The 27,887-nt window shown below is 40.3% G+C and overlaps 1 protein-coding gene across 1 annotated transcript in view; it reads left to right on the forward strand.

The window, feature by feature from the left end:
- The window catches only part of ajap1 (adherens junctions associated protein 1), a 43,235-nt gene extending 24,219 nt beyond the window's left edge, over positions 1-19,016 (forward strand). Inside the window, exons 3-6 of the mRNA XM_029507311.1 lie at positions 16,183-16,270; positions 16,403-16,645; positions 17,877-18,014; positions 18,934-19,016. Coding sequence (XP_029363171.1) covers positions 16,183-16,270; positions 16,403-16,645; positions 17,877-17,949 — 404 coding nt within the window. The 3' untranslated portion in view covers positions 17,950-18,014; positions 18,934-19,016. The remainder of the gene's footprint in view (positions 1-16,182; positions 16,271-16,402; positions 16,646-17,876; positions 18,015-18,933) is intronic.
- The last annotated feature ends 8,871 nt before the right edge of the window (positions 19,017-27,887 follow it).

Here is a 27,887-nt window from a genome sequence, read left to right on the forward strand (position 1 = left end):
AAAGAAAATAAATACAATTTCAAAGATGAACTGGTCACACGACACCAAAATACTCACCCATGATCAAAACAGAGCTCTGTGGTTTAGTTGCCAGTAATGGTGCTGATTAGCTTGGTTACTTCTTCCAGCAAACACAGCTGGTGTGTGTTCACATGTGGGAGGTTGGATCACATTTTATCATTTATACTTGCAGGTGGGGAAAGAAGCATCTGATAACATTATGCGTAACACAGGTGGCATGCTCATCACCAACCTCATTGTAAATGAAATTCCAAATACATTTCTGAAATACAACAAATGAATTAGTAGTCAGTCTATGTTTTAATAATAGAAATGTTTGACTCACTGTGGCAAATGGCTAATGTCGTCCTAATGTGACGAATGTCCTTGACCATGTTGTGGCTGTTATGGCTGAAATTCTGTACTTGGCCATATGGGCTTTTTATGGACAGCCTCTCTGTACTGAAGACACACAACCTCCATGCCAGGCTTATTAGATTTACCATTTCATTAAGTCCAGGAGGAACATGTCTCCTTAAATGGACCATACAGGCAGCCATAAAACACAAGTCATGTTAACAACTTCTGAAAAAGCACTATGCTAATTGAAGGTTTCCCTTTTGGTGCATTAATATAAATGTCATAAAATTAGGGAGCGAGCAGGAAGGGTGATCTAAAGTCCTTGGCCACCTGTTATTCAATTATAGTGAAAAATGCCTAAAGCAGAGAGGAGTGTGAAAAAGAGGATATAGTGGAGGTCCTTAGCAGAATGTATACTTTATCTGAAAGTAAAAGATGAAACAATTCATATGAGCGGATCAAACCACTTTTTATCATTTCACACCTACCAGCTAAATGGTGGTGTTTTTGTGGAGCTGTATTAAGCTGTTTGTGTTTGGTGGCCCTTAATACATACATTTTAACTTGGAATTCAACTAATGTAATGTCCTTTAATATCCCTAATAATATGTAACACCCTAAGATCGCCTGCTGATATCAATGTATTTTCTCTGTTATTCGTCACATTAGAAAACAAAAACGCCATCTTTCGTACTGTAAAAAAAAAAAATAAAAAAAAAATTGATATATAAAAGTACACAGTTTCCACTTCATTCATTTGAGAAAGGTGGTCTGGACGCCATGAGGTATCCCCGCCCAATCGTATGGTCAGATGCGCTTTCTTAAGAAGAGAAAAGTGACTGAGAGTGCTGATCACACTAGTCAGTCATAGTCATATATAGTATTTTAATCTTCACATCTGTAATCAGATGTATTGTGAGACTGAATTATGTTACATTATGTTTTAAGTTTTACAGTACATTTTACATTTAATCGGCGAGTAATGACAGATTGGCAGGAGTAGTGGAAAAAAGTGAAGGAGTGCACTTTACCTCAACTTATTCAGCTTGATTTATCTATTGGAATAAGGATCTAATGTGTTGTTTTCTTTATTCACAAACCTAAGATATTTATTTTGCTATCAATAAGAATAAAGAAACAAGAAAATATTGGAAAATATAAGCCTGTTTGGTTCCTCCCACTGTCCAAAGACGTCATGTTTAGGTTAACTGGTGACGCTAAATTGTCAGTAGGTCTGAGTGTGAGTGTGAGTGGTTGTTGGTCTCTGTCTGTCTCTGTGTGTTGGCCCTGTGATGGACTGGTGACCTGTCCAGGATTTCCCCGCCCTCACCCACTGTGAGCTGGGATTGGAAACACTGAAGCAGGTTACTATTCATGGTATAAACATAGAGTGTGCACAATGGTGCACATGGTATGTGGTGACTGATGGGTACATAATGAAAGTGAAATTAAATGGCAGGATGTAATTGTCTTGTCAATGTTGTTGTGATCTCTTCATTTTCTCTTGATTGGGAGGTGAGCGTGAGACCACCTGTGAGTCAAAATGATGGCTTGATATTGGATCCTGGAGGAAATCAGCCATCACTCCTAACTGAAAGCTGATGATGAGGGTAGAATTCTTGATTTTTCCAACTGGATGCATATTTTTATACCAGTAAGCAGACTGAGTCTCATCAGGGCAGAAGAACAGAATGACTTTTCAAAGCAAAGCTGCACTGACTTACTGCTATTGAAAACTTTCCTTTGCCTTCACAACACATTAACCCATGTCTGTCTCATATTGGCCCCAAGGCAAGATGCAATTACCACAGCGATGAAACAGCATTGGATCGCTGATGAAATGAAACAATTTCTGAAGAGAGAAGTGCTGCGGTTCATCTCAGTATCTTTGAGGATACTTATTGATAAATTACTAAATCTTCATCTGATTAATATGAACTGAGATTGGGAGAAACTCATGCAAACACCTTAAACTGTTTGTTCTAATCAAAGAATGGTTGTAATCATAGGTTATTACTAAAAAAAATAAAGCGTCCATACAGAGGGACGAACAGACGTCACATACTCAGAGTACACGACGTCTCCGTGTTTCATAACAAAGGCATATCTATACACAGACAGACACATATACAAATGTGTGTGTGTGTGTTTGTATCTATGTTTATATATAGTATGTTGAGATCTACACTACCATTCAAAGGATTAGACACACTTTCTCATTAAAATGAATAGGAAAGTGCGTCCAAACTTTTGACTGGTAGTATATATTCTGTCAGCATCTGTCACGTCTGTTTGGTGGCTCCTCTATAATGTGGTTTTCACTCCATTGTTGCATATGGTCAGCCTCTAGGCTTACAGTTAGTTACACGATACAAGTTACAAAGACTGACAAGTTAAACCAATCACAGGTGGATGATGCAATGTTGAAAGATTGCACTTTGAGCAGTCAAATACATGATGTGCATGCAACTCTGCCCCAAGTCTGACACCTTATATTGCAAAGTTATTGATCTTTACACCACTTATCATGATGCCAACTAGCAAACTAGAAAACAACTGCTGTATTAATTCCTCTTTATATAATAATCCCCAGAATCAGCATGCATCTGTGTCTAACAACATTTGTCCTTCTGTTTTTCTGGTCCAGTATCATATCAGAATCAACTTCTGGGAAGATAAGCCGATCCCCTCTGACATCCACAGCTCTCACGACTTATTGTGAAGTCAAAGCAGTCCTGTAAAAATGTCTCAAAATGGATCGGCACACATCTGTGTTGAATCATGATTGTTTTTGCAATTGACTCATTTGATTGGGAAAATTATTTTGTCTCTTCAGTGTCAAAAATGCACATTACATCAAGTTAGCAAACCCAAATTAATATTGTAAAGTTGTTGACTCAGCTGGGTCAACCTCAGACAAATTTAAATTTTAATCTGATGAATTACTAAACCATTTTTTTCAATGAATGCAGTATTCAGCTGTTTGTTTCTTTCCGTCCTTCTGGTGGTTTCATGTCTCTGCTTATCCAGTTTTGGACTGTGAGGCTTGGGCCTATGGCACTTTGCCATGCGTTAAGTAAGATGTAGTGTCTGAGCTCACTGTGACAAATTTGTGCAACGTTATACATCTAAATGAGAATATATGTTTTCAGAAAAGCACACACAATATTTCACATTAATACTGCAGCAACTGCAGGTTAAAACAAGGCTCTCAGTAACTACGACATCACTCTTCATGCAGCCTAAATGAACAAATTAACTATGATTCATCAACACTATAGGTAGGTTTCCTTCCACCATCCAAACACATCATGTTTGGGTTAACTGCTGACTCTAAACTCTAAGTGTGAGTGTGAGTGGTTGTTGGTCTCTGTCTGTTTCTGTGTGTTGGCCCTGTGATGGACTGGTGACTTGTTGAGGGTGACCCCGCCCTCACCCAGCCGGTGAGCTGGGATTGGCTCCAGCACCCCCCAAAACACGGAAAGGGATGAGCAGTTGAAGATGAGTGAATGAATGAATGAATGAATAATTCTGACTGGTGACCCATCCAGGGTGGCCCCTGCCTACAGCACCCCCCACAACCCGAGATGGGTAAGTGGTACAGGATGAATGAATCAATCAATATTAAACTCCAAAATAGGCTGATTAACTTGTCTTGTGTGAACTGGGTGAGCAACAATCAAAACACATGAGTGTCTGTGGTATTTGTTTTGGGGACAGGCTGGCTCAAATTTCTATGGTGCTCCATCTTCAAGGTCTCAGAGTATTCTCTGGAGGTGAACTGCTTCAGCTCTCCTTCCGGTATATTTAGCAACACACCGAAACATGACGTTTATCTGATCTTCATTAGCTGAACTTCAGCAACACTAAACCAGTCTTTGTGAATTGTGGAAACCCGATCAGTCACATTTGTATTACAGTCAGGCTTCACGTTTAGCAGCTAAGACATACCACGTCAGAGCCGAGCCTACTACTGCTGAGCGATGATTGCATGCCTGCCGGTCAGTGCACAGATGGAGCCTGTTGTGTTCTGGTCTTTGCGCTCAGTTTGAATACAGTGAACTGACAGCAGTGCCCTATATTGAACCTCAGTCAGTGACAGATGCTGTAAATAATGTGTATCGAAATATCAGAAATGTCTTTAAAAACCATATCAACATTATTGGAACATCGTCATTTCATCATTTGTGGATGTATCAAATTATTGTCTAGGCCTATGTGGGTGTGTATGTGTGTCTGTAAGAGTTAGAGTTTGGGTGGAGGCCTGAAGTACCGGATGCCGATAGTGGACTGTATTGTGAAACTTCAAGCTTCTAGCTAGATTGTGATCCAACATTATCATTAATACATCAAATGATGGTCCGTGACAGCCTGTTTCACCCCTGTTTCACCATGGAGATAGAAAATACAAACTTCAGAGCGCACTCGAAAAGTTATTAAAGTTCCTAGGCTGCTAAAATGAAATGTCTCCTCACATTAACTGAGATGTTCTTGCCACGCCGTAAACACACACAGGTACACACACACACACCTCCATTCATTTTTATCATCCAATTGTGATCACTAAGATCCTCCTCATTAAATTCAAATTTTTTTATTCACAATATCACCACCTGAAGGATATCAAGTAGTAAACAGTATAAGCAGGAGTTTCATCATTATAGCTGTGATTCACTTTTTTCCCAGTGCAGATAAACTACTACTTTTTCTCTGGCAGACATCATGACAGCTCAGCTTATCTCATCTTAAATAGAAAACCTGCACTGTGATTTGACTGTCAAGTGTCACTCAGATTGCTTTGTTTTGTGTCAGAAGGTGGCAATAAGGCAGTATGAGAACAATTTCAGAGAATCGGCTTCACTTTGCATTGTCACAATAATGACACAGAAAGTAGGATTGCAGTCGTACCGCAGTGGACATTAGAGGTTTGACACATTTTAAACAGAAAGTAAAAAAGATAGAATGAAGATCCAGCTTGGATGAAACATTATGTAAATAAATGTGAAGTGCTGTCAGTGTAGAAAGAAAAAAAAATCAGCTTTACCAGCCTCTCCCCTGTTTCAGTTGTCTTAGGTTTTGTTTTCTGGTTGTCTGTCCATCTATCCAGATGTCAGTCTGTCCCATTCTAATGAACTGGATATCTCAGGAACGCCCAAAGGGAATCTCTCCAGAGTTGATTGTTCAGCTCTATATTGCCAGGCTGAAGACATAAAGTGCCTTTTTTCACAGGAGTTCATTTCATCAGGCCATTTCTATTTAAAAACAAAACAAACAAACAAAAAAAAATACGCTTAACACCTTTATTTATTTATTTATTTATTTATTCAATTAAGTGCACACAGCCATGTTAACTGTGACTTGGCTGTGTGGTGGAGGCGTACAACTGTGAGGGGGTGATTCTAGTCTTGTACTGTGACATTTTGAGGACTACTGGGGTTTGGTTGGAAACCAGAAACTTAGTGAGACAGAGAAGGTACATGACAGTTCACCACAGCTTGTCTGTGTTGCATTTGTTGACTGTAGCCTCCGTATCTTACCTCCCACTCACTGTTGACAGTGAGAGTGCAGGACAACAAAAGAAGAAGCTTTTTGTGTTATAGTGGAAAATCCGTCGCCTTTCCTTGCATTGAGACATGAATGTAGATAAAATCAGTTAAATGGCCTTTAGATTACAAAAAAATATATCATATAATACATCATGTTATTTTACACTGGTTGGCTACTAAATAACTTACATGATTTTTCATAAAAAGAGTCACTGGATGGGATCCTTGTATATGTATTTGGGAAATGTGTTACTCAAAGCCTGTCAGTCCAGACAAGGATAGTCTAGCAAAGCCAGACCGCAGTGCTGTGTCAGCACAGGATCATTGTCTGGCTGCACCTGTGAAAACATTAAAAAAGCTCCTGCACTGCAAAGAAAAGTGTACAAATAATAACAAAGGCAGGTGGTGACCATTTGCTGGAGCAATGTAAATTTTCATTTCAGCATGTAGGTTGGTGGGTAGCTTGAAAGTTGTCTTTTTTCCCAGAGTGTACTAGCATGTAGAGGATTTGGAAAGGCAGGAGAATGCCACCCAATGTCGGTGCCGAATGGCAGGCTTATACCCACAGCCTACATCCGATGAGTCAGTCTATTAGGGGTGATGCAGCACAGAGCACTTCATGCAGAGAGAATTTTACACAACACCCTCTGATTTGAAAAATAAAAGCTAAAACCATGAGCTACTATAATTTAAAAAAAAAAAAAAGTGTTGAAATCTTCTGTCTGTGAGAAGTTCCATTCACTTCACATGATGGAGATTGTCTTCATAGCTGCTGTGAAGCCTGTCTTGGCATCTAGGCTTTCAAGAGCAAGAGAAAAATAAAGGCCAGCTCTTGTAAGGTTCACTTGGATGTACTCCACGCTCTGCATCCTGTGCAGCTGCACGCTGGGCTGCTGAAAACCACTGTAGTTGTGGTGTGGTTGCAGCCTGCAGCTGAGGCAGCGAGACTGAAGGTTGCTTGAGTAGAGTAAAGCGCACCATCTGCTACTCACCTGCATCCTCCTGTTGCTGCACCCCCAAAACAGATACATTCTCATCATTAGCCTAATATTTATTCAGCGATGTTACACCAAGCAAAGTGTTTTCGGTGGAGACATAATAGAATAAAATATTAGAGATGGAACACAAAGCCCAGTTTGTCGTTGTTGAGCCATCCTTGCAACTCCATTTAGCATGTAGCACAGAACAGCCCCACTTAGCTTGAGCTACCCAAACAAAGTCGAGTTAATGAATCTAATTTTAATTGATTTTATTTTATTACTTGTTTTCATTTTCCTGCTTGGATGATTATATTAAAAAAAGATGTCTCATTTGTTAGGGGAATTGTGTTATGTTCAATGTTTTCACTCTTTTATGTTTCTGATTTTTTGTTGTTGCTTTTTTGCATTTTTATGTACCGAAAATGTATCAAACTGTGATTTCAAAGCCAAGGTACATACCGAACAGTGACTTTAGCATATCGTTACACTCCTATCGCTCAGTGATGTGTTTAAAAGTAGTTTGAGAACTACACATAGCAATTTATTTTCTTATATTCTCTTCTGCTTTCACCCAAGTTCTCCACACCCGCATTTAGTACAGCAATAGAAAATTTAGCTAAAATCTGTAAACTTGCCATTATCATTCGATCAACATGATGTTGCTGATTATGTAGGGATGTCTCATGTTTCAGGTCTCATGGCATGTTTTGCTTTCAAGGTTGTGTAAACTGTCCTGACTCATGTCCTTGCAGTGTCACACATTGAAACAATTTTTGTTCGGCCTCATTCAAGAATATCGTACAAACTCTCATAAACTAAATGCACAAAAGACGCACAAGTGAATTTAGTGACCATATGTACTTGTGAGTGGGGGGGGGGGGACAAAAAAAACTCAAATATGATAGAAGACAATGCAGTCATAACCATTAGCCCGCATCAGCATTCTCAGGTTGTACGCTACAGCCACGGTGGCACTGAGCAAATGTTACCACTCTATTGGCTATCGCTGATTGCATTAACAATATAAAATAATGAGAAGGAAAAACAGATCTCAATTGTATCTTCTTGTCTGTCGCTGCTTAGGTAAGGTTAATCAGAAATACAATTGTGGATTCCTACCAAAAATTAGACAAATCTAATTTCGAAATGATTCTGAGTTTTGGTAAGAGTCTTTTTTTCAACCAATTAATAATTTATTTATTTTGTTCTTGCTCGTGTCTTGAACAATTAATGGAGGAGCAGTCCCATTTGTCTCTATGAGCCAGCCCCCTCTGTTTCATATGCAGTTTTCCATTAATCTGTGTCAGCTGAAGCCACACATAATCCGCACTTCAAGTTTAATGAGTTGCAACCATAGGTGGCTGTGATTCTCTGGCCATAGTTGTAGCCACAGCTCAAAGGAACACGGCAGATGACTCTTGAAGAAATCCATAGAACCTGCTGCAGCTGCGAAGCTTTAAACATCTGCAGGGAGTCAACATCAGCCTTCAACCTGTACATATCTCAGTCAGTTTGGATAAGAGTTTGTGCAGATGCTGCAGCTCTCTGTGGAGGGCTTTTGTTGATCCTGCTGTCAAAACTCTCAGGCCATCATACAGGAGGTGACAGAGGAGGGGGAGGGGTAGGAGGTGTTTGCGGGGTTATAGCTGTGGTGCCTCCAGATGCTCTCATTGTTCCCACAGGTTGTGCTGCTCGTAAAGGTAACTCCACAGTACTCTACACAGATGGAGCTGTCAGCCCCATTTTGGGCTGACAGAACCAAAACTACAGTCAGTAAAGCCACTACTGATGACTTAGTAGACACTCTGAGGTTTGCAGGGTTAAATGTTTGATGAGAATAAGGTAAAGGTGCCAAAGATGCGTTAAGCCCTGCAGATCTCCCCCGTGGCTTCCTGAAACAAACACGGTCAGTGGATATGCAGAATAAGAGATGACATCCAGTGTAGGAGCCAGCAGGTATTTGAAACAATGAGATCCGTCAAGCATCCAGCATGAAGTTTGTGAAGGGACTGGAGGGTTAAATGAATTGAGTAAATAAGTAAGTCTACGTCAACAGTAGAGCAAAGTGAGCGCATGTAAAATGTATGTTAAGTGTCTCAGGAATCTATTTTTAAAGAAGTGAGCTCAGTGAACATTATAATGCAACATGCTGACCTCTGGTGTACCTGTAGAGGCGTACAATACTGCCTCTTCAGTGGAGAGAGACACAGAGAGAGACGGAGAGAAAGCACTTTTCCCAACGGTTACCATGGCAATCCAATAAATGTGCCATTACTCTCTGTATTGACTCTCAACAAAGTGGGTAAAAATGAATCTCCTTTTCGCAAGCGTTAAATCTGGACTTAAATGCTGATGCCTGGTGACAGGCGTGCAGAGTCAAACCCTCTTTCCCTGATTTACAGAAAACTCAGCCAAGAGGAGATGAAAGGGTCGGACTGAGCAGATGCTGCTTCACTTTGTTTCTCTGCTGCTCAGCTCTTTCTTCATGGCCTGACACATCTGCCTAGAGCAAGAGAAGTGCAGATGTTGACTGGGACACTATTTTGAATACATAAGATTGTTCTGTTAATCGGAAGTGATAGGACTGAATTTTAATATGACCCCTTTTTAAAGCTAATTAAAGCAAAAAAAGCTTTTGAGAGATTTCCACTTATGTTAACACACTAGCGTATCTTGACAGGGAAGATCAAAATTAATAAACTATCCAGATAAGTAAGACTTAAAATTGGTCCAGGTGTTCAATGCTTTGCTTGTCAGAACCCATTCATCAACTAATCAGTTTTGTTAAGGTTATATTTAGTTAAAAAAAAAACTCCTACCACAAAACCAGCTCACAGATGTCAGGATGGCTGATTGAAGCTGCTTTCTTTGTGATGTCATTTTACGCCCACGTGAGAATTACAGTTTGTTTATTTGTTGTTAACAGGATGTGTTACGGTTTGTTCCTCACTGTTCCGAGCAGAGGATGACACACAATACAAAAGGATGCCATCACTGAGACAGGATCATCTGGTTACCGCCTCTTTTTTGGCCTTTTCAACCATTTGCCATCCAGCCTGACTGAATTACGCAGCAATGCCTTTAACATTGAGAGAAAAGGCATGTAGAGTAATTGTCTCTCCCTCTTCAACTTTCCCCTCTTCTCTCTGTTCTGCTCTTTTCTCTCGCTATCTCAGCACCCTCTTCTTCAATAGGCATTCAATAGATTGCTTGGTGACTCAGTGGAAATTGGCACAGATTGACATTTCGACACCCGCTTGGCAATTCCTAACTATCAGCAGCCTGCCGTTGACAGAAGTCTTCCCCTCAGCCTGTCCTGTTCAGGTGTCTGAGAGGCGAACTTGGAAGGGCCACACGGCATATTAGTTTGCATTAAATATGCATGTACAACTGTGCTTTGTGCTGAGCGGGTGTGAAGTGGCATGACCTTCATAAACTGTAACTCAGTTTAACAAATGAGGGGCCTTTTTGGGAGGAGGTTTTAAATCAACACAGAGTGGGCAGACCTAAATGGCTCTTTGTTAGGGAAATGTGATAGGACTTCACACTACATACAGATGGTCTAGTGTGCGCACACGCACGCATGCACGCACACACAATTAAAGACTTGCGTCACAGACAGTAACTCGTGTGTACGTGCGTAAAATTTAATTTTCTCTTGCACATCATTTGTCCAGCATTGGCACTTTGAGGCTTTGTTCCATGAGGCCTTTTTTCAAAACACAAATCGTTTGGAGTCTAGAATTCACATTATTAAGCATGGAAATTGCTAATGGAGACAATTCCAGGGTTCGGTGTCTTCAACAACTGGAAACAAAACAGAAATGGCTGCATCAAGAACGCATTGTCTTTGCCAACGAAATGTGATAATGAGCCACAACATCATGTAGTTATTTGTTGTTCTGCATTTAGTTCTGGGGTATATGGCCTCAATCATTTATTTTTAGATGAAAAGGCTTCCTAGCATGACATAGATATGTAACATAACATATTGACATTTTTATGAAGATGCTTTATTCATGCAGTTTCAATGTACACATTTTTTTTCCTCCAACAGGCTTTTTTTTCCCAAAACATAAAAAAAATTCTGATGATGTTGTACTCCGGTTTCCTCCCACAGTCCAAAGACATGTTTGTTTAGGTTAACTGGTGACTCTAAATTGTCTGAGTGTGAGCGTGAGTTGTTGGTCTCTGTGTGTTGGCCCTGTGATGGACTGGTGTTCTGTCCAGGGTGTACCTGACCTCACCCAGTGTGAGCTGGGATTGGCTCCACCACCCACCCAGAAAAGCCCCAGGCATGAGAACCGAATCCGCGACCTTCATATTGTGGGGCAACAGTGCTAACCACTATACCGCCGCACTGCCAGCGGTAGAAGATGAAAGAATAAAAAGCTATGCTTGAAAATCCTTTTGCAGAATTTGGGATGCCCAAGATTAAGTTGTCTGCAGTTAACTTGCATCCATGAGCATACATTTTGAATGAATGCACTTATGAGCTAAAAAAGTAGTTATGCCCCTTGATGTGGTTCCCATCTAAATGATGCAATGTACAAAATACTTAAATAGTTTAAAGCCATGAGTTGTTTTGTTTTTTTTTTGCCAACTTTTACATTGTTGAGCATGAGTCTGTTTTTAGTAACTTTGCAGTAACTGCAGTTAGAATTAAAAATGTCTGCAATGAAGTCTGAGTCTATTCTTGATCTTAGTTCAAAGTCCTAATATACTCTTCATCACGTTAATTATGAGGGAAGTCACGTAGTACTGATATTGCAGGTATTTTGCGTGGAAATAATCTTGCCAGCTGTTGAAGCTAATAACATTACCTAATAAGAGCTACTGTCATAGACTCTAATAGATGTCTGCATTCCTAATTCAGATTGGCTCTTAGAGATTATCTAATCTATATCATGCCGTATCATAACTGAGTCCTTTTCATATTGAACAGGTGTAGAGTGTACTCTTTATCATATCAATTAAAGCGACATAACAATCCCCCCTTCTTTGCAAAAGTGTTAAGGAAATCCTTTTTAACAAGAGACTGGAGCAGAGTCCAGTTCATGAAGCCTTGACTGACTCGGGGGTGGTGGGGGACAAAAAAAACAATAATCATGGATAGAATACGATGCTAGACCAGATATTAGGACGGTGAAACACAATTAATAATAGCAACAATAATAGTACCAATAATGATAATAGCAAAGAGACTAATAAGATAAGATAAGATAAGATAAGATAGACTTTATTAATCCCTTGGGAGGTCTCCGTCAGGGAAATTGTTGTTCCAGCAGGTAATAATAAGGGGTTGCAGTTACAGATCCAGACTCTACAGCTCAAGAGACAGAAATACTTGTAGAAAGCGACAGGAGGAGAGTAGAGATATGAGAAAGAACAAAACTAGAGGAAAGAGAGACCATGTTGAGTTTGCGGTGTGCTTTAATAGGATATGAGGGAGTACAGACAGGGAGGAGAGGAGAGAGGAGCTCTGTGCATCATGGGAAGTCCCCCGGCAGTCTAGGTCTATAGGAGCATAAGAAGAGGATGGTTAAAGGCAAATCTAAGCCAGCGCTAACGCTATGCTTTCTTACAAGAGGAAAGTTTCAAGCCTGCTCTTGAATATAGAGGGGCTCTCTGCCTCCAGGAAGTAAACTTGAAGATGGTTCCAAAGCAGATGAGCCTCCCTTTGGGAACCACAAGTAAGCCTGCATTCTGGGAGTAGAGTACTGTGGTACAGTAATGTGGTAGTGGGGCACTATGAGCTCTTCAAAATATGATGGGGCCTCACCATTAGGGGCTTCGTGGGTGAGGAGGAGGTTTTTAAAACGTGTTCTGGACATTCTGAAAACAAAGAATTGCAGTTTTTTTTAGTTTTAGTTCATCAATTTTGATTTTAATGCTTCCATTCAAATAAGTCAAAAATAACACCTTTGGTTAAGAGACCTGCAGCTGCCTTTTTTACAACCAGTGCATCACTTGAGAGCTGGAGAATATGTTTTGAGCTTAAATCAGCATTATTTAATTATTTTTGCCTCATGGGGCAACAGAAGAATTTGTTAACACGACACTGACAATTTATCGCCCTGTTAACTTTTAAGCAGACGATGGGTTCTTTTTACACGCCCAGTTTACCCCACGTCCAATATTCACAATGTTACAGTGTTGTTTTTGTGTCCATTTGCTCTGAAGGGAAATACAAGTATCTGACTCTTTACTGTCTTTACCAGCTAGTCACTGACCTTCGTCTGCTGTTTGGTGCACACAATGGAATTATTCATTCATTCACTCATCTTCAACTGCTCATCCCTTTCCGTGTTTTGGGGGGTGCTAGAGCCATTCCCAGCTCACACTGGGTGAAGACGGGGTCACCCTGGACAGGTCACCAGTCCATCACAGGGCCAACACACAGAGACAGACAGAGAACAACAACCACTCACACTCACACCTACAGACAGTTTAGAGTCACCAGTAAACCCAAACACGATGTCTTTGGACGATTGGAGGAAACCAACGCAGTCACGGGGAGAACATGTAAACCTGCAACCTTCTTATTGTGGGGGAAAGCGCTAACCAATATGCCGTGCTGCCCCAGTGGAATTATATAATCCAAATTTTTACAAAGGTGACTATAATAGTATATGACAATGTAAAAAAAAAAAAAAAAAAAAACAATAAGAAATTTTTTAAAGGTGTCACAAACCAGGCTTTACCTGCCATGCACATTTATTCAGTCCACGCTGTGTTCGTGTCTGTCTGCATTAAATCTTTTATTAAAAGCAGGTAGCAACGGGAGATTTTATCTCGCTGCTATGCGTTTATTTGGCGTGTTCATCAAACTGTCATAGCTAGGAAGGCATGAAAAAAGAAAAAGAAAAAAAAAACTCATTTATTTCTTGCTGGGAAGACTGATGGGGACTTTAATCCTGCTGCAACAGAGGTCAGAAGCTGGCTGTCCCATGTGCTTCGTTTTCGTCTCTAACCCTTTTTTCTGCCTTGTCCTCTCTCTGTCTCTCTCTCAGCCTCTTTTTGTTTTGCAGTGATTTGATAAAACAAAATCTTACTGGCTATCTCTAAAGAGAGGTGACAACCAAGGTGATGTTTCACTTTGACCACCAGCATACAATGAGTTTTAGATCAGTCAGAGTTTCTCTCCGTCCAACTGGCAGTTGTGGATGTACATATAACTGACCTCTGCACACAAATTTGTCACCCATGCCATTATCTGCTCTATTATTCCTAAAACCTTAATCCTACTGTACTGCAAATGAGGTTATAATGGACCCAACGATGGCGTTTGTTTCGGGATCTCAGATTCTTAGATTAATTTGTTACATTAAAGCATTAAAGCAAAGTATGCTTTGAAATCTTAATGAGCTATTAAGACTTTAACACCATGAAAACATGAAACAAGCCATCAGTAAACTAGACACAGCATGCTTGTGGTTAGTCACATTAGCAATGGGATTCTTCTGGTATCTAAAAAAAAAACAACAACAGATAAGCGCAGAACTCCTCTCCACTGAGAAATGCAAAGAATATGCCAACTTTCTTAGTGAAAAAAATATCAAAGCCGTTAGTCTAAATATTATTGCCACACAGTAAACCTAGAAGCTAATCTGTGTCTAAAACCTGGGAATAACTTCACTTTGATGTCACAATTTAATATGATTATTTAAAAATCCTAAGAGAAACCGGTCAGCATTTGAAATCAACCACATGCACTCTGGACATAATTCCATCTCACTTTCAAAAACTATTTTTAGCTACTGCTAACAGTAAACAGCTCACTGGTATCAGGCATTTTTCCCAAGCCATTAAGCCACTATTAAAAAACAGGAGTCTGGATGCCTCTATAATGAACAACTATAGACCTGTCTCAAACTCTCTTTTATATCCAACATTATGCAGAAAGTTGTATTTAATTAGCAACAATTAAAAAAAAAAATAAAGCAGTAATGCTTCCTGCCTCACCACAGCACTGAAACAAGCACCGGTCAAAGTGTTCAATGATATAAGGTTGAATATTGATCCCGGTCATGTATCAGTCCTGATTTTATTCGATCTCAGGCAGAAACAGGCAGAGGGACAGACGCAGGATAGGGAGATGATATGAGAGAAGTGCAAATGACTTGTACGGCCCTGGCCAAAGAGGTTTATTAGCAGATCTGCACGAGGACGCTGCCCAGGCAGCAGGAGGCCGAGGAGAGAGCATGTGTGTTTCCAAAATGACTGAGCAGCACTTCCTTTTGAGCCTTCTTGAAGACAAATTGGCTTGGATCAGCAGTTAGGCAGCTGGCAGATGAAGAGGTGAGATGTATAAGGCCAACATGGGTATTTTCATCATGACGGCTTTTTTTTTTTTTTACCCTTGCAGCATGTCACCTGCTGCAGTGTGTCATTGTGTCCGAGTCACTCACATGCTCTATCGGTCACGCACACACATATGCAAGACATTAACCAAACGGTAGGGCGCAACAGACCTGCACAAATCCCCAGTTTAGACATGTATAGTACAGTTTTGTTTGTGGATTAGTGTCCTCAGGCAAAAGTGAGAGATCAGCACACATGGGAGTCTTAAGAGTTTAAATAAGAACAATGCACAGAACAAAGAGAAGAGGCAGAGAACATCTAGTCCAGACTCGTATATGTAATCTGGATAAGGTGCACACCGTAAGCAAAAGACTGTATTCAGTGTTTACTTAAAATTTTACCGCTTTTTATTTACCCAATACCCGGAAGCTGTGACAAAAGTATGTGGAATTATTGGTTATCACGGTTCTGGTTTGAGCTGTGGTATTGCAGAGCTGTGTGCGTTTAACAATTTTTCAAATGCATTAAACTTTATGACAGCAAAGGCCTATCCACTATTTATACAGACTACTGCTCAATTAGCTCAGTGTACCTGGATTTAATAATAATACATAGAATTAAACATTATATTGATAATATTTTTATGGGATAAAAATAGTAAGTTTTATAATTAGAGAAATCTGGACGAGTCATCTATTACAGTCGGCTGTACTGTAATGGAATAATTCATATCACTATTAAATTATGAATAGCAGTGGATGACAACATCATCAATACTTACTGTGGAGCTAAATTGTTCAGGGTTGTCATGTTGTACTTTTTAATTGAGTTGCCCCTGACACTGTTGTCGAGGGAGCTGAGTCACACATCCAAAATAAAAGAGAAACGAAGGGCACTGTTTGGCGCTCAGGTATAAGCAACAAGAGTGGAAAAAGTTTTCTGTATGAACTTGCTGTAACTTCCTGCTCATGTGTTTCTGTCTGCCTCTTCAGGTTTGGCAGTTCACCAGATAATTACAATCACTGTGTCTCTCATTATGGTTATCGCAGCCTTGATCACAACACTGGTCCTCAAAAACTGGTAGGAAAGATTCCTTTACTTTTTACACATAAAGACGTCAACTCTATTGTCTGTCAGCAATCGTCATAGACGATTAAAGATTCAAGGTATGATTTTATGTTTGTTTCTTGTCTTTGGTGCGTGTTTTTGTAGCTGTGCACAGTCGGGAAATGGTCGCCACAATAGCCATCAGCGCAAGATCCACCAGCAGGAAGAAAGCTGCCAAAACCTGACAGACTTCACCCCAGCGCGGGTGCCCAGCAAGGTGGACATATTCACTGCCTACAATGACAGCCTGCAGTGCTCACATGAGTGCGTTCGGACTGCTGTGCCCATTTACACTGATGAGATGATTCAGCAGACGCCTGTCTACAAGACTGCTTACAACGGAAACAGGTACAGTGGCCCACAAAGGTGTACTAAATATCTTCAGCCAGTCAGCGTTGGAAAGCCATTGGCTGCAGCGTAATCCTTTAATAATGCTGGCATCCACTAAAGATATTACATTTCATAACTGTTATTATCAACTCATTAGAGTCTAATGGCCAATGTGTTATTGAATGCCACGCTGAACTGTAGTGCTTCAAGAATTCAGCTTTTGCTAAGAAATCAATATTTATTGTTTTTTTGATAATATTTCTCATGAAGGTAAAAATGTTAGAATATCTTCAGCATGAAATTATGATGCAATAAGAAAAGATGGCAATGCAAGCAAAACAAACAAAAACCTATAAGAGAACATCGAAACTTAATGGTACTTGACCCACATTCTGCTTCATTATGAGGCCTTATGCAAGCAAATCAACACAGAAATTGGTTGCCTTTAGCACTGTTATCCATCGCTTCATTCCTCCTCCATCTGCCTGACACCTGGAGAGCTGCCTCAATGCTGTCCCTCTACGTGCTCAGGCTACCAGTAATTTGGGTTGTAATGATTCAGTTTATAGAAGTAGGGCAATGAGATGTGAAGTCTTTACAGTGCCATCTTTTGTCCAAATGATCTTTCTGACTGAATTTCAAATGCCACATAAAATGTATATACAGCATGCTGCATACCTTTCGAAAATTGAAGTCATGTGGTTTGATTTCAGTAAACTGTACATGTACATGTTCACCAGCACAGTAAATCTGTGCTTCTAACCTAAAGATGAGTGGGTCAGCGGTGTGTTTGCGTTTCACTGAGTTTCTGTCTGAGAATAAAGATATATCCCGCCTAATCTTTTAGACCAACAATGCTTAATATAGAAATCTTGCCGTGTGTCTGGTCTATATATCATTTTTGACAGTGAATCTTTAAAGTGTAAGTTGATAATAATATTAATTTACACTGCAGAGCAACAAGTTACACTTTCCGTGTGGATACAGTCCCTGCAGGATAATTAATTTTGTGTAAATAATGTCAGGAGTTATTGATTTCCCTTCAGGGGGCGATGGATAGACCTCCTACATGAAGTGGAGGTATCTGTAACCGGTGGTACAGTGCTGACTATGGCACCAACGGCTTACAAAATTAGTAAACCTTTGGGGATGTTTATTGAAAAAATGTTGATGCAGTTAGAGCGAAACGCATTGTATCCGTTGGAATGAGTCAATTTCATCTCCTAAAGTCTTCAATGTCATTCTGCAGGCCCTCCCCCACTGAAAGACAACTCATTCCTGTGGCCTTTGTGTCAGAGAAATGGTTCGAGATCTCCTGCTGACGAGCTGAAGGCCTTGTTCACTTCCTGTGGGTGGAAGAGACTCCCTGAAAATCACGCTCTGATGGGTACTGTGCCACTTTGTCTGCTTGCAAATCATCATCTGAGCTGTAACCACCACGATCCCTGTAGTGATGCTGCCCCACTTTGGGAATAGAGGGGAACTTGGCATATGTTTGTTATTTATGACATGATTATGCTCCCTTCCATCTTCTGTGCAATGATAAAAAAAGGCTTTAGAAAGCCACTCAGTGTAAGAGGCCTGTAGCTGAAGAAAGAGACTTTTTATTATATTTACATATCAGCAACTATAGTCTCACAGTAAATTATTTCATATATGAAACATTCTCATGAATATTTAGAAGGCCCCTCTCATTCTCACACAAGGAACATGCGGTTTTGAACATTTTTCACGATATCAAAGCATATTCATTTGACTTGCAACACACGTTCATGCATGGCTCACGTATGGCAGAATGGCCTGCATTTGAAATTCAAAGCGTGAAAGTTAAGCACATGCTCTGGTCCTACAGTGTAGCTGGAAGCCCGGGGGGAGGTCTATCGTCTGCTATTGACCCAGATTTTAAAAGGAATAGATTGCCTGCAGGTAGCATACTAAGAGGACAGCGCCCCTCCATTGTCTGGACACACATGAGCCTCAGTCAGCACAGTCCTCCACAACATGCTCTCTATACTGTCGTCTTAAAAGACATATGAGATGCAATATTACCTCAACGGACCTATTGCATGACTTAAGCTTACACACAAGACCATATTACAGTGAGCTTTAGACATAAAGATTCTCATTTTAGGCTTACGTTCAGTATGAGAAAGGTACTGGGTTGCATGTTTTTCAGGCCAGAGCTGGATACCAGTCCCCTCTCAGACAATCTATTGAAAATCCCATCTGTGCTACAGTGATTGTTTTCCTTTGCGCTGTGCTTACAATGAGGGATAATTGTGATTTTGTTCTGCGCATCTCCACAGGATCCAGTTGGAAACAAGAAACACACAAAACAGCTTCTTTTGTAAAGTAGTGCGATCCCTCTTTGGACACTGGTGAAGATATTTATTTTTATAGAGATGACAAGCAGAGCAGCCACAGCGCTGCCACTCCATATTTCCAGGAACGTACAGTCATTTAGATATAGCTTATATATATATAAGTATATTTACAGGATGTGTGGGACAAGACTGTGGTCATCACAGATGTCTCAAGGAAAAAACGTTTGAGATTTGAAAAAGGAGCCGCTGCGGGTGGAAGATGAACTGTATTTATGAACTATGTGCCAATAATGCCACTATGTGCCACAACCTGGATAGAAGGACATTTCAACAACAACTGGACTTAACCAAGAGCTCTATATTAACCGTGTATTGACTCCAACTGCATTGTTTAAGTTTTTTTTTTTTGTTGTTGTTGTTGTTGTTTTTTTTTTTGTTTTGGGTTTTTTTTTTTTTTTGGGGGGGGGGGTTGTTTTTTAAAGAAATGTGAAAGTTAAAAATGCTACAAGTGTATTTGAATATGTTTTGAAATAGTTTTAAGAAATGTGTTGCAAAAGAGTCTTAAAGATATTTATATGAAGCACTACTCTATTAGTCAGAGAAGCGAGAAGAGAGAAGAGGTAGTCGGGGTGGGGGGGGGGGGGTGGTGAATGCTTTATTGAACAGTTGATTTTAAAACGGTCCCATTTTAAAAACAGAATACTTAGGTCTATTTTTTTACACAGTAGATTCTGCCAGAGCCCTAACAGTGGATACATCACATGGGATTCACCACTGTTAATTAAATTCTCCCAACTGAGCAGAGAATATAACAAAGAAAAGAGAAATCACCTGGTGCAAGACAAACCAATGGCTGCTCCAAATGCTCATTACGTAACATCCAAAAATGATATGGTTTAATAGACAAATACAGAAAAGGTTTCCGTGGTGCGGGTTCTTAGCGTCAACAAATCCCATGGCAGCAAATTCACATTCAGATTGGGTAGGAACAGCGACAACATACTGCATTGAGCTGGACAGGACATTAATTCTGCCTCAGGTCTGTCAAGCTCTTTTGCACACTATATGCTAGTCGTAGTCTAAGCAGCCGTTTCGATTGAATTCTAAAGATGTGTTGGGATTCAGGTGTGAGCTGCAACATGAGTAGGAAGAAATAAATTGAATTTGAGCTTCACATGAAATTTGCAGTGAGAGATTGAAAAATAATCCCAACTCTGATGGTATACAAATATCCCCTCCCAACCCCCAGATTGTTTCATTTTAAACAAATTACGTTGGAAATCTGCACGGCTGAACTGTTGAACCAAATTTGTTAAAGAAGGTGGATCAAAGGGTTTCACTTGATAGTGAGGAGGGACAAACTGTGACAGAGGTGCTGCTGGGGGATTCCCCTCGGGCTCAAAACAATTGGCATTGTTTGTTTTAAATGCAGGACGTAAGGAAGGAAGGAATTCCCTCACTCGATATGTGATAAGGGTTAGCTGGCTCTCCCAAGAGCCAGATCCAGTCAGTGCTTCTAGCGTAACAGAATTTCAGCTGTCGGAGGCAGTGTGTGCACAAATCACAATTCGTGCCAGAGGAAGCCAAGCAAAAAGACGAAACATACAATTTTGTTCTTTCAAAAGCTGAAAACACTCCATCAGTGAATTGTTGAAGTAACGGGATCATGATAAGACAGTCAGCTGCTGCCAAATGCATTTAAATTAGCTGCTAAATCAAGGTGAGGGACCTCTGTGGTCAGGGAAGAAGGTAAAGATCTCCTAAGAGCCTTTTCTTGCACCAATAATTTGAATATCAACCTGAAGCTCTGACAGACAGAATACCTTAGTGCTATGAAGCTTTTGAGGAGGCCGCCTCTGAATCTACCTTTTATTGTGCTGCGGGTTTGTACAAAGCACAAATACAATTCTGTAATTGTAAATGTTTCTGGCCGCAGACAGCAATATGTACAGATTAAAAAGGTTTTTAATGCGTGTCGACAGTGAAGCTCCCGTAATACGTTAAGGTGGTTTTTTAGGCTTGCTCACTTCCTTGAAGGATTCAAGAAAACAGGTTGTCCCACAAAAAATCTGCATCTATAAATGTGAGCCGTTCAGGAGGTGCCGGGATGGCGGAGAATCAACACTGTGGTGCAAAACTCGTGCTTTTGCCCATTCACAACATGAAATCCACTGTCATGAATGGCCCATACCAGTTTAGCCTCACGTGCGTGTTAGGCTATGGAGTTCTTTGACATAACATATATTTTTTTGAATGAAGAGTGTTATCTTACTAGTCAGAGGGTTACAAAAACTTACTGTATATTATACACGTGTAAATGTATTTTCTATATATTTGCTTCTATTTGTGTACAGGTGTGTTCTATTTTACAAGACCTCTCCCATTTTTGGGAAGGTTTCAGCTAGGTCGGGGATAGTGTCTTTGTTTACATGTGTAACTACTGTATTTCTTTCAAAACACAAAACTAACCTTGTGCCAAGCTTCCTACCTGCACTTTCAAGCAGTACTTGTATCATATCTTTAGCTAACCAGTATAATACTTCAGTAGACGCTGCAATAGTTCAGAGACTGGAGAGCGATTTCCAGGCTGTATGTTTGATAGAAACTGCTGAGTAGCTGGAGGAAGAGTTGTCATACCACGGGCTCTGTTGTATTCATGGTTGGCTGGGAAACCAATGACTTGCGGTTCTTTAACATCATTTCTAAGTGAACTCTAATCTACAACGTTTCATCACCAACAGTAGCTGCCAGGAACCAACTAAACTTGATCTGCACAGGGTTGCAGAACAAGTTTCCCATTTTTGCTCCAACTGCCCCATACAGAAGCGTCCGTGAACACTACGGTTAGCATTTATGAGCATACGACGATAAAATCAGGGCACAACATCACAAGAACGAACTATCAAGGGGAGATGGTATGTGAAGTTCTTTTTGTCGTTACTTTCCTTTTTAATGCAACTGCTAACTCAGCCTATTTCTCCAATGCCAAGATCAGATAAGCCAGTGATGAAGCAGGCCATTCACTCTTACATTAGCTGTTGTGTTTAAAAGATAATCCTGGGTTCATTTCTATTTAGTTGCTACGATGGTTGAGAAAAGACACAGACGGCCTCTCTGGTCTGTGCAGTGCTGCACAGGCTGGAATATGTCAATCAATATTACTTAGACTAAACCAACACAGTGAACTGAGACCCAAGTTAGGCTAAACATGAATTATCCTTTAAGCTTCCAGTGTGAAAACTGTGAGGGGTCGATGCTGAGGTATCTTAACGTGGTTCCCTATTACACGTCAGACCTATCAGTTGATGATTTGCACTCATTCTACAATTTTTTTTTATTTCTGTGCATGTTTCATCAAAGAGGATAGTTGTGGCTGTCTATTTCACACACTTATAACACTGCACCTGATTATTGTAAAATATCAGTGCGGCCATATTGAAAGCGATTGAAATTTACCAGCATGCCAATAATAACTGCTTTCTGATTATTAGAAAAGAACAAAAATCACACTAAGATATTTGGCCACGTTTCATACAGCATGGGGGGGGGCTTTTACTCAAGTTAGCCTTGAATAGGCCTGCTTGCATTGTAAGCAACTAGCTAAAAGCAATACACTTTGCATGCCTGAAGGACATCTGGACAAAGAAAAATCTGACACCGTATATGTTCAGAAACATCGGCACACTCAGCCTTTTTCCTTTTACCTCTGTCTGAAATCAAACTGATACGTAGGGAAATGCCTTACTGCTTTCTTGCCTTTTCAGTTTGCATTTCAGCTGATGAGGGTGGACTATTACAGCTAAAAGGGAGGAAAATGATCCCACTCCAGGTCAGATTCGATCCAGGAAACATTTTGAAAGCAGCACGGGAAAAGGTAGGGGGAACATTTTGGGGGCAAGTGTTGGGAGGGAAGAGGAGCGGGCTTGCGCCAAAGACTCGGCACGCCTTTTTCACAACAGATGAATATTTTGCAGCTTCCGTTTCTGTCTCTTCAGCAACCGACCAAACCTATGCTTCCTTCAACACAAACAAGCTATCAATCAGTAAGGCTTTTCGTGTCAAGATGAAGGATGCACACTCGTGCGCAGGGACTGTGATTCCTGTTTGTATGTCAGTCATACAGAGGAGAAATTATTGACGTTGTGTTTGAATTAGATTCTGACTGAACATCTCCAAGGCCAAGGTTTGTGTTTTTATTTTCCATATCATCGGAAGCATTAATGTGAGGGGAGAGGAATTAGTGTATCAACTCTTCTCCAACTATTTAATCACGGCCTTAGGGTGTTTGATTAGCCTAGAAACATGTGTCACAGCTGTCAGTGATGGGAACATGGTGATCATACTCATTTGGAAAAGTCTACAGCAGGTTGCTCAAACTACAAGGTGAGACTCAGCAGGAAGATGAAAAAAAGTGACACTCGCAGGAAAGGACAAAGTCCATAATTACGGACTGATTTGTATGGTACTGAACCCATTTTTTTTTTTTTTTTTTTTAGTCATGAGAAAACTGTAGCTTCCTCACTCTGCTTCTCCTCATCCTTTCAGACAAATCACGTACTGTGCGCTTACTGTATCTAAAGTGGAGGGCTCCGACTCTCCTCTCGGGTCATGTTTTTACTTTTCTACTCACAAGAGCTAAGGCACTGTCAGTGCTTATCAATACAGTTAAAGACTTGAAACAAAAAAAAAAAAAAAAAAAGTATTTAAAATAACACAACATCTGAAATCTCCCATAATCCCTCTGCTAGATGGAGACTAGCTTCGTGACCCAAATCTGCCGTAGCGGCATTAGATTTGCATGGAGAACCGCTGACTCTGTGTGATGCCTTCAAAACAAAATGTAGGGCTGATATGAGTGACAACGATCCATAGCTGGTTGCTAACTTAAATCAAAATTAGTGAATGGAGTTAAAAAAAAAATAAATAAAATAATAATATATATATAAAAAAAAAAGCAACAACAACAAAAAAACTTATTTACATGCAGTGTCAAATTTAGGTGAGGAAGTAGTATAGGATTTATTTATTTTGTTTATTTGTTTATTTTACTTTGGGAGGGGAGGGCTTTTCACAGGGGGACACAGTGGTCTGTTCATTGAAACCGACTTACAATCACGATTCATAACTACCGTGAAAGAACCTGTTGTGTTGTCGCCATAAAAATGAAGAGTTTGTACTTTGTGACTCTTAAACTTTTTATATTTGTGTTTAATATATCAATGAGTACCTCTGTTAACTTTTGTATAAGACTATAGTATATACAAACACATCCACATCGCACACCACACACCCACACAAACACACAGACACACACGCACCACACCTCCACAAAAGGGACTCCAGTCTGTCTCTGTGACAGCTAAATGTTGTATAACTTTTATTTTGTGTCTTATGAGCCACATCTCTTCCTTTTGTAGTTATTGGTAAACGTTTCGATTTCCAGGTGACTTTGATTTGGTTACTCTTGTACTACTAAGCTCTGTATTTGCAAGCACTGTAAATGCGATTCTCATTGGATTCGTCCTCTGTACATTTAGTACTCTGATGTTGCTATTAATAAAATGTAAAACAACATGGGCTTGTGCTATTGAGGGTTTGTTGGAATGAGTCCAGGGGTGGGCTACTGATCAGGGCATACAGCACAAAATAAAAGATTTGAATATGAATTCAAACTATGTGTTTTTCTGAACTCTTTTTAAAGCAGTTCTGCAGGCATTTTGATTAATAAATAATGATATTGTTCATCTGATAAACAAGTATTATACAAATGAACAAATGAGAGCAGCAATAAAGGGAAGCTTTCCTTCTCAAAGCTCCTTGAAATGCAGGAGAGAAATGCAACAAATATTAGACTGACTAATGGAGTTGGTCTCAAAAAATTAAACATTAACAATCTATCTCAGGTTATTGGTCTTAAAAACTCCTCAATATTGCGATTTTCTAAAGGTGCTGATTACAGCTGCAGTGCATGGGGGGACTACAACAACAGCAGATTAAAAATCAAACTGATTTATTGCATTTGCTGCATTCACCCTCAGACTCCCAACAAAAATTCCCGTGTTCCTTACACATCTGAGTCAGTAAAATGATGTTGTTATTTCCGTAGTTATGGCCACCATTTTTCAGAACAGCATACATTAAAGGCTGAGTTAAATTAGCAAAGTAAGTTTAGGTTTTATATCAATACCGAGTGTTGCGTGAGTGAGTGCAAGCAACAACAGCGCCCTGAGCTGCAGCTGCTCGCACCGTGGAGAGAAGTGTGACAGAGAAGATGTATAACTACGTTTAAAAAAGATGTCAGATGGATAAAATGCTCAAATATGAGCAGTGACATATTTGCAGGCAGAGCCGTAAGTGCTGCAATAGCTATTTTTCTAGCTGAGGTGTGAAATGTCCTCTCAGCTGGCTTTTCTTCCTATCAGGAGCAGTCAGCCATTAATAATAGCATTGATTAAAGCTTTGTGAGCAGAGCTTCTGTTTATCATTCCCTTCTCCGTGGTTTTGCAAGCTGGGTGAAGAATCCTGATTAACTTTCGTCAGTTTCATTTCAGTAGCTTACGTGAAAGAGCCACACTCATGACTTTGACCTAGTAGCAGCAAAATTTCTTTCATGTTCAATTTCAGTGCTGTTGTTTTTCCTCTTTGTGGAACCTCTGTTGTCATTTTGGCCTGTCATTGTCACTGCAATCTGATTCAAACTTATATTATCACAACAAATCGGATCGGCTGCCACTCACTCACCGTTCATGGTACCCAGTGGATGAATGCTACTGACTTCGGTGATTGACTTTCCTTCCAGGAAAGACATAACATCAACTGAAACAAAGTCTTGTCTTGTATGATTTCATAGTGAAAAAACTAAAGACTTTCTTCCATCTGGACATCTGGCTTTCTCCCATGATCCACAGTCATGTTGTTCAGTGTTTGGAAGACGGATTTATGCTATTTATACACATCAGGACAGTCTGATATTTTCTTTTGATATGTGGTGATGTGTTATTGGTTACATTTTTTGCACTGTTAAGACAGAATATAATAAAAACATTGTTGTATACAAATTAACTGCTGAAAGTAATTCTAAACAGATAGTGAAATGACAACAATTAGAAAGATGTTTAAATAAATAAAGAAATGAAGGAATATTCAAGATGGAAGCAGCATCTCTTTGTCATCTGTTCCTGTCTTTTCCCTCTCACACTCCCTGGAACTTTTTGGGATTACCTGGAGATACAGTTCCCCTCTCCTGTTTGACGAATTGGCATAGGCAGAATGAGTCCTCCACTGCGCCCCCTAAAGCCCAGCTCTGTCCTCCGGGAGGCCTGCCAGGTTACATTAGCATGAGACCGGTTGGATTGGTCCATACTGACTGTGACAGGCCCGGAGCCCCCCTCTCTCCTCATACATTAAATAGAATTATCCAGCCCGGCCTACACAGACGGGCCCAATCAACGGGGTGGATGGCACCTGCCAACAGATGCTTGGATGCAGGGAGATACTTTAGTGTGTTGAGATTAATCCCTGCTGCAGACCTCCACCTGTCACAGACTCTGCCACCCCCCAGCCAAGACAGCACAGTCAGAGCTGATTAGCTCCTGGGTCATCCGGTGTAGAGTGAGCTCAGCTAAGAAGACCAAAGCGTCCAGCTAAAAGATCTATTTTTTATGAAAGTCTACAGCCATGATGGAGGTGATTTGTAGTGTCTTAGTGTCCATGCCTCTCCAGATTAGATCACGTGAACCCCGCTGCCCGTTGAATGAACCAGCCGACTTTCCTTTAGCCCATTTTTGCAGCGTAAAACTGCCACGTTTTCTGCTTTGTATAATGAACACAATCTAAAATCTAGATCGCAGCGTTTCCTCGTTCTCAGTTTGTGTAGTTGCAGAAGGGGATCATTTCTTGCTAGTTTCGTTTTGATCTTTCAACTTGTTGCAGGCTGTGGTATCTTTAAACACCTCGCCACATCCTAAGGGTGAGGAGAGTTTAGTCTGCCTCGGCCCATTAAATACACACATTATTGTAACCATGTCAACACACCCTGTACTTATTTTATCCCAAAGCAAGATCTTCATATCTCAACCGAACCAAAACACAACAAAGCATGCCTCTATTCATAAAAGGGTTTGCTTTTGTGTTGTCCTCCCGATAGTAGGATCAGATTATGGGATGCTCATGTGTGCGGCTCTGAGGATCACTGACCAACAATGCATTCTGGCATGTAATTTGAAAGACACCTACATGGAAACATGCAGTTTGCATTCTTTGTAGATGCACAGATGTCATAGGAATATGATGAGGGGGAATGGTGGGCACACACAATACAAAACTTTGCAGTAGATCTGGGGACACAAACTGTTATGTGTTGTTGGATTAGGGCTTCTAAAAACACTTAAAATTAGGGAAGGGCTGTTGTCTTTCGTGTGCATTTAATTTAGTACTTTTTTTTTTTTTTCTAAGTAGCGCAATAAAAACAAATGTTGAATATTTTCATAATTAATATTTGATCAAATTTAAAGAATGGAACATTTAGACACAAACCAAATGTGAGCAGCATCACTTCCTGTGTGAAATCTATTTCATGTATTTTCAGCTGCAACTTAATATTTTGAGTGAAACGCTCTTGACTGACAGGTGCCATACTCTGTCAGTCAGCTGGAGGGTTGGTGCTTTTCATTACTCTCACATCACGTCTCAGCACCATCCAGCCCCCCTCTCCTCGACCGGTTTTCAGATTTTCTGCCAGAAATGCCAGCTGCTAAATCCAAATAAAAGCCCTCAATGCCCCTTGAAAAACCTAGAGGTGACTTCTCAGACACTAACACCATCTTTTTCCACAATCTGTGATTAGAACGTAATCCTCCAAGTGGGACTAAACTGATATTTTACAACCCCGGTAATGAGCTAAAAAAGGACAAGGAGCAGCACAATATCACACAGTG

Source organism: Echeneis naucrates, chromosome 7 (assembly GCF_900963305.1).
Source record: "Echeneis naucrates chromosome 7, fEcheNa1.1, whole genome shotgun sequence".
NCBI lineage: Eukaryota > Metazoa > Chordata > Actinopteri > Carangiformes > Echeneidae > Echeneis > Echeneis naucrates.